Source organism: Lepidochelys olivacea (genome assembly GCF_965140295.1).
Source record: "Lepidochelys olivacea isolate rLepOli2 genome assembly, chromosome: 5".
NCBI lineage: Eukaryota > Metazoa > Chordata > Testudines > Cheloniidae > Lepidochelys > Lepidochelys olivacea.
In genome coordinates this window covers 17,390,532-17,400,963 of record NC_140415.1, presented here as the reverse complement: position 1 = coordinate 17,400,963, position 10,432 = coordinate 17,390,532, and the positions used below count along the sequence as shown (strand labels likewise).

Below are 10,432 nucleotides of genomic sequence, written 5' to 3'. Positions count from 1 at the left end.
AAAAAATTCTGGCCCTGTTCTCAGAGGCCTCCTTAGTCTCCTCCTGCATGAAAACACAACACACAAGTCATTTTGGAAAACCCTGTTCTCTGCATTTAAATTCCTGGGACTGCTTTGAAAGTCTCAACCAAGGTTTTCATCTAAGCATCCTTAGCAGTGCAGGGGACACACACAATTAAAGGAACTATGCTACATAGGCTGCATTTGCTCATCAGTGCTGGCCATGGCACATCAGCTGCTCCTTTATGTTTTTGTTTTCCTGTCTGCGTATTATTTATTAGCTATGTTGTGTATTTATTAGAATGTGTTGCTTTGTCATTCATGCTAGCGCCGTCGATTATTTAATTCAAACAGCAGTTTCCTCTCATACACAGCCACTTCCATTGACCACTCCAATTCAGCTTGATTGGAACAGAAAGATAAGCATGAGCAGATTAGTCCAGCTGTACCTGGCATTGAAAGGGAAAGGGGGACTTGCTTGGTCTGTTTTTTTACCTTTTAAAAAAATAGTTCACTAGTCTTATCTGTGCTGCACGATGTCATAATCTCACAAGATGACTCAGTTCAAAACATCTCGAATCCAGCCACTTTTCCCCGGAGTCACAGTGACAATGCATTAAAAATTCAGCTACCTCCTCTTTAGTGAGCAATTATCTCATTCATTGGGTTGATTCACTGATATCTTAATGGCAGCATCCCCTGTTGTGTTTTTTTAATGTTTAAAATATGAAATAAATGAACCCTGTCAGGCTGAAAATTCTGGGTAGGTTTTAGCTGCTGTTTTCAATAAATAATGATGAGATGTTTCAATTTACCCATCAGCTGGTGTCTCACGTGAGGAGGTTGTCATCTCTCTTCAGGCTTAAAAACCCATTTCTAACCAGCTTGGTAATGCCACTAAATATTGTTTTGTAGATTTTGAAACCACTCTTATTTTTCAACTAAATTCAGCAAACAAGGAAGCTGTTTATGTGCCAATGAACTCTCACCTAGAAAACAGAGATGGAGGGCCAGATCCTCAATAGTGTGAATCAGCACAGCTCCCCCAAAGTGAACATAGCTAAATCCATTTACAGCAGTTGAGGATCAGCCCAGTCGTATGCGTTCCACTCTTGTCTTAAAAATTGCAAAAACCCACTACCTTTGCTGCTGCTGGAACTAGGGTGGAAGAGGGGGGGAATAAGGAGGAAACGCCCATCTTTCTATGTGATTTTTCCCCCCCATCAACAGAGACCGCTGCATGCTCATTATGGACTAGATGCCAGCACCCTTAATTCATGCGAGTTGGCACCTTACTTCAGGCATAGTTCCATTGACTTCTTTGGGACTATTTGTGAAATAATGTAGAAAGAGTGTCAGAATCTGGCTCTGTGAAAGGAGAGTGAGCCTATCAAAATCAATCTCGCAGTAGTGAAGCACTGAAATTCTAGAATTTGTGTTGTTATCTATCCCCAGCTTCAGCAAGGAACGTACAATCTTTAGTACCAGGCCAACCCCATGGGACCACCAGTCTTACAGCCGTGAGAGGGGGCCCTTTCTCAGGCAAGTATTTTTATATAGGATCAGATCTGCTGAGTAGAAATGTAGTTTAATAGAGTGTGTCCCTTTTAAAGGCAAACTGTTCCGGGGAGGGGGGGAAGAGAGAGAGAGAGAGAAGCATACATTTGTGGAAGCAATATAAATCCTTACAGATAAATGGCTGCACATATTCGTACTCACTGATCTGAGCATTAATTGCTCTTCCAGAACATTACGTTTCAATTTTGCAACAACCCATTCAGTTGGCTTTTATAATTTTATGAAAATAAATAAGATTCTAGCTTCCAATTCAGCAAAAGAGAATTTTTTTCCAGAGTACCTTTTCCTCAATGAAATTGTTCTGTACAATGACTTACCCCTAAAAGCAGGATCAGGTGTGTCTACATTTCAATCTGGATATGCAATTCCCAGCTCGAGGAAAAGTATATTTAGAATTTTTAAAAGCTTCCTTGAGTACTTGCGCATCCAAGACTGACGCCCCTTCCCACCACTCATGCTGCAACAGCTATACTATAACTTAGTGCACTAGCTCAGAGTATGTCTCCTTCAGTTGGTACTCACGCCCCCAGCCCGAAAAGCTGACACACCCTTAGATACTGGGCATTTTAATATGGCTCAATGTAAATGTATACAGCTTGGAACAAAGAATATACGCCATACTTGCACAATGGAGGACTCCATCTTGGGAAGCAGCGACTCTGAGGCCATGTCTACACTAGTGAGCTTACAGCAGCGCCGCTGTACCGATGCAGCTGCGCCACTGTAAGGTCGCTTGTGTAGTCACTCTATGCTGACTGGAGAGAGCTCTTCCATTGACATAATAAAACCACCTCCACGAGAGGCAGTAGCTATGTCAGTGGGAGAAGCCCTCCCACCAACATAGCGCTGTCCACACTGGCGTGTCTGTCGGTGTAACTTATGTCGCTCGGTCATGTTCTTTTCACACCCGTGAGCAAGATAAATTATACTGACAAAAGTGGTAATGTAGACAAGCCCTGAAAAAGTGGATAATCAGCTGAACATGAGTTCTCAGTGTGATGCTCTGGCCAAAAGGGCTAATGTTATTCTTGGATGCATAAACAGGGGAATCTCGAGTAAGAATATAGAAGTCATTTTACCTCAGAATTTGGCACTGTTGAGACTGCTGCTTAAATACTGTGTCCAGTTCTGGTGTCCACAATTCAAGAAGGATGTTGAGAAAGTGGACAGGGTTCAGAGAAGAGCCACAAGAATGATTAAGGGATTAGAAAACATACCTTAGAGGATAGAGTCAAGGAGTTCGATCTATTTAGCATAACAAAGGAAAAGGTTAAGGCGTGACTTGATTATAGTCTATGAGGAACAAATATTTAATAATGGGCTCTTCAATCTAGCAGAGAAAGGTAGAACATGATCCAATAGCTGGAAGTTGAAGCTAGACAAATTCAGACTAGAAATAAGACATACATTTTTAACAGAGAAAGTAATTAAACATTGGAACAAATTACCCAGGGGTGGTTGTGGATTCACAGTCACTGACAATTTGTAAATCAAGTTTGGATGGGTTTTTTTAAATGATCTACTCTGGGAATTGTTTTAGGGAAGTTCTATGTCCTGTGTTATACAACAGGTCAGACTAGGTGATCACCGTGGAACCATGGAATGTATGACTGTATCACAGTCTATTAAGCAATGTGGTTTATCATATTCCAGTCAGGCATCTGTCAATTAAAAGACTGTGAGCAAAGGGTAGTGATGATCAGATGAACTAAGTCAAGGGAGGTCTCTAGTGGGGTTCCCAAAGGATCAAGGTTGAGTGTTATGTTTATTTACTAATGATCTGGAAGAATGGAGGTGAATGGCATGTTGTTTCTATTTACAGAGGTTGCAAACCAATCAGTATAGATGCTAGAAATACAGGCAACCTGAAAAAGGCAACCTGGAAAAAATTCAGACTAATAGTATATCTAGGAGGAAATAATGTGAAACACAGAGTCACTGAAAGGGAAAGCAGGAATGAGAGAAACTTGATGTGATGTGGCAAATTAAATATGACCTTGCAATGCAACACAGCACAAGAGAAGCCAATATGGTTTGGGGCAGCATTCAAAGAAGTAATCTCTTCCTACACCATGAAGTTGATTGTTTCAGAGCCATATACGTGAAGAGAGACAATCTCTAGAATAGTGTATATTCAGTTCTGGGTACTAGAAAGGTGTCAACAAATTCAAGAGAATAGAGAGAATAGCAACAAAAATGAGGGTCTGCAGTGCTTTAAAGATTAATGGAGTTAAATCTGTATCGCTTGGCCACCTACACCACCACGTACAAGTATTTGTACAGTGTAAGCATCAGAGAGGGATTTATTAGAGTGGTCTTAGGCAAAATACAGGGGACTGACAGGATAAAATTAAGCAAAGGAAAATGTAGCAGAATATAAGGAAAAATCTTCTGAAAACGAGAGCTATTCAAAGGAGGAAATGGTGCAAGCTCCTGTGTTAAACACTAAAAATTAGACTTGGTCTGGAGCAGAGAGAGGGGACAAATTAGATGACTTAATATCTTTCCAGCCAATAACAGGGGGATTGTACCACCCCAATAGCCATATACAATTTTTGCACATAGACAGGGCCTTAGAGTAGGGTGACCAGACATCCATTTTTAAAGGGACAGTCCCATATTTAAGCCCTCCTGCAGGTGTCCCGACTTTTTTTTAAAAATGGGCAGATTGTCCCGTATTTTCTGTCCCCTCTCTCCATTAGTACTGGCAGGTCCTGCTGCTGGCCAGATCCCTGCTCACCAGCCGACCTGCCCACCAGCGGTGAGTGGGAGGGTCCAGTGGCCGATGATGGGGGTGGGTATGCAAAGCTGGTGGCGGGGCAAAGTGGCAGCACACAGGGCTGGCCGTTTCCCCTGCTGGTCAGTCAGCACAGCCCCTGCTGCATGCCAGCTCTCATCCAGCAGGGCCTCACCCAGCCAGCACCGGCTGCGCGCTATGAGCTGCGGCAAATGGTGAGTGCGGGCAGGTGCCAGGCAGCGGCCGGTTATGCGTCGCCTCTGCTGCCCACCCGTCAGTCCTTGACGTGCTCCCCCTCTCACTGTCCTCTCCTTGCTTTGCCCCTTCCCCCCCCAGCCCCACTGCTCCCCCATATCCTCCCCAGCAGGGCTCGTCCCACTCCCAGCATTGTGCGGAGAACCAGCCCCTGGTCGGAGCGCTCATCTCACCAACACTCTGGCCAGCAGGCTCCTTCCTTCCCTCACTGCCTCTGGCTGGGCTAGCACCCCGGGAAAACTCAAGACCCTCCGGCCTAGGTCACTGACCAGGAGGAGCCAAGCCTTTCGTCTGCCAAAGACCTGTATAGCGCTGGCTCAGGGAAGCCTCTCCACCCCTCAGCTAAGCTCTGGAGTGGTGGGAGGGAGGAAGGGAGTTCCAGCCTGTTTGCATCCCAACCCAATATCAGAGGGATAAATACTGGAGAGGGAGAGGAATTATTTAAGCTCAGTACCAATGTGGACACAAGAACAAACGGATATAAACTGGCCACCAGGAAGTTTAGACTTGAAGTTAGACGAAGATTTCTAACCATCAGAGGAGTGAAGTTTTGGAATAGCCTTCCAAGGGAAGCAGTGGGGGCAAAAGATCTATCTGGCTTTAAGATTAAACTCGATAAGTTTATGGAGGAGATGGTATGATGGGATAACATGGTTTTGTTAATTAAATATTCATGGTAAATAGGCCCAATGGCCTGTAATGCGATATTAGATGGGGTGGGATCTGAGTTACCCAGGAAATAATTTTCTGTAGTATCTGGCTAGTGAATCTTGCCCATATGCTCAGGGTTTAGCTGATCGCCATATTTGGGGTCAGGAAGGAATTTTCTTCCAGAGCAGATTGGAAGAGGCCCTGGAGTTTTTTCCGCCTTCCTCTGTAGCATGGGGCACAGGTCACTTGCTGGAGGATTCTCTGCTCCTTGAAGTCTTTAAGCCACGACTTGAGGACTTCAATAGCTCAGACATAGGTGAGGTTTTTTTTGCAGGAGTGGTGGGTGAAATTCTGTGGCCTGCATTGTGCAGGAGGTCAGACTAGATGATCATAATGGTCCCTTCTGACCTAAATATCTATGAATCTGTAGGCTCCATACCAGCCCCCAGGCAGGAGCTTAGCACCCTGTTCACCCCCCTAACCCCACACTCTGGATCCTGCCTACAGGGACAGGTTCCCTCTCTAGCCAGGTTTGCTGAAGCCCCTGGAGTCAGGTTCCCTGGGCTCGGGTGCACAATGCATCCTTAGGGCTTAACCCCCTCCTGCCCGTGCTGTAGCTGGGGGACAGGAGGTAGCTGGGTTACTTCGGTGGCCAGAAGCAGCCTGTTAGCTGCCTTTCGACACTGTGCGGGCAGGAAGGTACAAGCTGCTTCCGGCCACAGGGGGGTGGGGGTGGGGAAGAGATGAGCTCTGCAAAGACACAGGGTTATCCCTTCCCCCACCTCCCCTGCGGCTGGAAGCAGCTCCCATCCCTTCCCTCCCACATAGGGTATGTCTACACTACGAAATTAGGTCGAATTTATAGAAGTCGGTTTTTTTGAAATCGGTTTTATATATTCGAGTGTGTGTGTCCCCACAGAAAATGCTCTAAAGTGCATTAAGTGCATTAACTCGGCGGAGCGCTTCCACAGTACCGAGGCAAGCGTCGACTTCTGGAGCGTTGCACTGTGGGTAGCTATCCCACAGTTCCCGCAGTCTCCGCTGCCCATTGGAATTCTGGGTTGATATCCCAATGCCTGATGCAGCAAAAAACATTGTCGCAGGTGGTTCTGGGTACATGTCGTCAGGACCCCGTTCCCACCCTCCCTCCCCCCGTGAAAGCAAGGGCAGACAATCATTTCGCGCCTTTTTTGTCTGCTGCCAGCCAAAGATGTAAAGGATCGATGGAGTGGGTCAGAACAAGACATAGACCAGATTTGTTTTGGACTTATTTTCCTCCTCCCCTATCTAGATCACACTGCAGTCAGTCACAGAGAAGGCGCAGCGAGGTTAATCTAGCCATGTATCAATCAGAGGCCAGGCTAACCTCCTTGTTCCAATAAGAACGATAACTTAGGTGCATCATTTCTTATTGGAACCCTCCGTGCAGTCCTGCCTGAAATACTCCTCGATGTACAGGCACACCCTTTGTTGATTTTAGCTCCCTGAAGCCAACCCTGTAAGCCATGTCGTCAGTCGCCCCTCCCTCCGTCAGAGCAACGGCAGACAATCGTTCCGCGCCTTCTTTCTGTGCGGAGACGCCATACCAAGGCAAGCATGGAGGCCGCTGAGCTCATTTTGGCAATTAGGAGCACATTAAACACCACACGCATTATCCAGCAATATATGCAGCACCAGAACATGGCAACGCGATACCGGGCGAGGAGGCGACGTCAGCGCGGTCCCGTGAGTGATCAGGACATGGACACAGATTTCTCTGAAAGCATGGGCCCTGCCAATGCATGCATCATGGTGCTAATGGGGCAGGTTCATGCTGTGGAACGCCGATTCTGGGCTCGGGAAACAAGCACAGACTGGTGGGACCGCATAGTGTTGCAGGTCTGGGACGATTCCCAGTGGCTGCGAAACTTTCGCATGCGTAAGGGCACTTTCATGGAACTTTGTGACTTGCTTTCCCCTGCCTTGAAGCGCATGAATACCAGGATGAGAGCAGCCCTCACAGTTGAGAAGCGAGTGGCGATAGCCCTGTGGAAGCTTGCAACGCCAGACAGCTACCGGTCAGTTGGGAATCAATTTGGAGTGGGCAAATCTACTGTGGGGGCTGCTGTGATGCAAGTAGCTCACGCAATCAAAGATCTGCTGATATCAAGGGTAGTGACCCTGGGAAATGTGCAGGTCATAGTGGATGGCTTTGCTGCAATGGGATTCCCTAACTGTGGTGGGGCTATAGACGGAACCCATATCCCTATCTTGGCACCAGAGCACCAAGCCGGCGAGTACATAAACCGCAAGGGGTACTTTTCGATAGTGCTGCAAGCTCTGGTGGATCACAAGGGACGTTTCACCAACATCAACGTGGGATGGCCGGGAAAGGTGCATGACGCTCGCATCTTCAGGAACTCTGGTCTGTTTCAAAAGCTGCAGGAAGGGACTTTCTTCCCAGACCAGAAAATAACTGTTGGGGATGTTGAAATGCCTATATGTATCCTTGGGGACCCAGCCTACCCCTTAATGCCATGGCTCATGAAGCCGTACACAGGCAGCCTGGACAGTGGTCAGGAGCTGTTCAACTACAGGCTGAGCAAGTGCAGAATGGTGGTAGAATGTGCATTTGGACGTTTAAAGGCGCGCTGGCGCAGTTTACTGACTCGCTTAGACCTCAGCGAAACCAATATTCCCACTGTTATTACTGCTTGCTGTGTGCTCCACAATATCTGTGAGAGTAAGGGGGAGACGTTTATGGCGGGGTGGGAGATTGAGGCAAATCGCCTGGCTGCTGGTTACGCGCAGCCAGACACCAGGGCGGTTAGAAGAGCTCAGGAGGGCGCGGTACGCATCAGAGAAGCTTTGAAAACCAGTTTCATGACTGGCCAGGCTACAGTGTGAAAGTTCTGTTTGTTTCTCCCTGATGAAACCCCCCGCCCCTTGGTTCACTCTACTTCCCTGTAAGCTAACCACCCTCCCCTCCTCCCTTTAATCACCGCTTGCAGAGGCAATAAAGTCATTGCTGCTTCACAGTCATGCATTCGTTATTCATTCATCACACAAATAGGGGGATGACTACCAAGGTATCCCAGGAGGGAAGGAAAATGCCACACAGCACATTAAGCACAGCACTTTAAAAGTTTACAACTTTAAAATTTATTGAATGACAGCCTTCTTTTTTTTGGGCAATCCTCTGTTGTGGAGTCGCTGGTTGGCCGGAGGCCCCCCCACCGCGTTCTTGGGCGTCTGGGTGTGGAGGCTATGGAACTTGGGGAGGAGGGCGGTTGGTTACAGAGGGGCAGCAGTGGCAGTCTGTGCTCCAGCTGCCTTTGCTGCAGCTCAACCATACACTGGAGCATTCTGGTTTGGTCCTGCAGCAGCCTCAGCATTGAATCCTGCCTTCTCTCATCACGCTGCTGCGACATTTGAGCTTCAGCCCTGTCTTCTGCCCGCCACTTACTCTCTTCAGCCCGCCACCTCTCCTCCCGGTCATTTTGTGCTTTCCTGCACTCTGACATTATTTGCCTCCACGCATTCGTCTGTGCTCTGTCAGTGTGGGAGGACAGCATTAGCTCGGAGAACATTTCATCTCGAGTGCGTTTTTTTTTCTTTCTAAGCTTCACTAGCCTCTGGGAAGGAGAAGATCCTGTGATCATTGAAACACATCCAGCTGGTGGAGAAAAAAAAAAGGGACAGCGGTATTTAAAAACACACATTTTATAAAACAGTGGCTACACTCTTTCAGGGTAAACCTTGCTGTTAACATTACATACATAGCACATGTGCTTTCATTACAAGGTCGCATTTTGCCTCCTCCCACCGCGTGACTACCCCCTCAACCCTCCCCCCTCCCCGTGGCTAACAGCAGGGAACATTTCTGTTCAGCCACAGGCAAACAGCCCAGCAGGAATGTGTCCCTGAAGAAAAGCACCCTATTTCAACCAGGTGACCATGAATTATATCTCACTCTCCTGAGGATAACACAGAGAGAGAAAGAACGGATTTTGGTTGAATGCCAGCAAACATACACTGCAATGCTTTGTTCTACAGTGATTCCCGAGTATGTGTTACTGGCCTGGAGTGATAAAAGTGTCCTACCATGAAGGACGAAATAAGGCTGCCCTCCCCAGAAACCTTTTGCAAAGGCTTTAGGACTACATCTAGGAGAACCGCAAATGCCAGGGCAAAGTAATCCTTTCACATGCTTGCTTTTAAACCATGTATAGCATTTTAAAAGGTACACTCACCAGAGGTCCCTTCTCCGCCTGCTGGGTCCAGGAGGCAGCCTTGGGTGGGTTCGGGGGGTACTGGCTCCAGGTCTAGGGTGAGAAACAGTTCCTGGCTGTCGGGAAAACCGGTTTCTCCGCTTGCTTGCTGTGAGCCATCTACAACCTCCTCCTCCTCCTCATCTTCTTCGTCCCCAAAACCTGCTTCCGTATTGCCTCCATCTCCATTGAAGGAGTCAAACAACACGGCTGGGGTAGTGGTGGCTGAACCCCCTAAAATGGCATGCAGCTCATCATAGAAGCGGCATGTTTGGGGCTCTGACCCAGAGCGGCTGTTCGCCTCTCTGGTTTTCTGGTAGGCTTGCCTCAGCTCCTTCAGTTTCACGCGGCACTGCTTCGGGTCCCTGTTACGGCCTCTGTCCTTCATGCCCTGGGAGATTTTCACAAAGGTTTTGGCATTTCGAAAACTGGAACGGAGTTCTGATAGCACGGATTCCTCTCCCCAAACAGCGATCAGATCCCGTACCTCCCGTTCGGTCCATGCTGGAGCTCTTTTGCGATTCTGGGACTCCATCATGGTCACCTGTGCTGATGAGCTCTGCATGGTCACCTGCAGCTTGCCACGCTGGCCAAACAGGAAATGAGATTCAAAAGTTCGCGGTTCTTTTCCTGTCTACCTGGCCAGTGCATCTGAGTTGAGAGTGCTGTCCAGAGCGGTCAGAATGGAGCACTCTGGGATAGCTCCCGGAGGCCAATACCATCGAATTGTGTCCACAGTACCCCAAATTCGAGCTGGGAACGTCGATTTAAGCGCTAATCCACTTGTCAGGGGTGGAGTAAGGAAATCGATTTTAAGAGCCCTTTAAGTCGAATTAAAGGGCTTCACTGTGTGGACGGGTGCAGGTTTAAATCGATTTAACGCTGCTAAATTCGACCTAAAGTCCTAGTGTAGACCAGGGCATAGTGCCAAAAGGCTGCTGCTGGCCACATTCTGGTGTGA

The 10,432-nt window shown here is 47.7% G+C and overlaps 1 protein-coding gene across 1 annotated transcript; it reads right to left on the bottom strand.

Annotated features, from left to right (window-relative positions):
• Positions 1–324: 324 nt before the first annotated feature.
• Positions 325–10,036, bottom strand: LOC311521336 (zinc finger and SCAN domain-containing protein 32-like; the record flags this gene model as incomplete). Its single annotated transcript, XM_084629617.1, has 3 exons — positions 325–401; positions 8,667–8,876; positions 9,454–10,036. 3 exons carry the CDS (start codon positions 10,034–10,036, stop codon positions 325–327), a joined length of 870 nt encoding a protein of 289 aa, XP_084485743.1.
• Between the last annotated feature and the right edge of the window lie 396 nt (positions 10,037–10,432).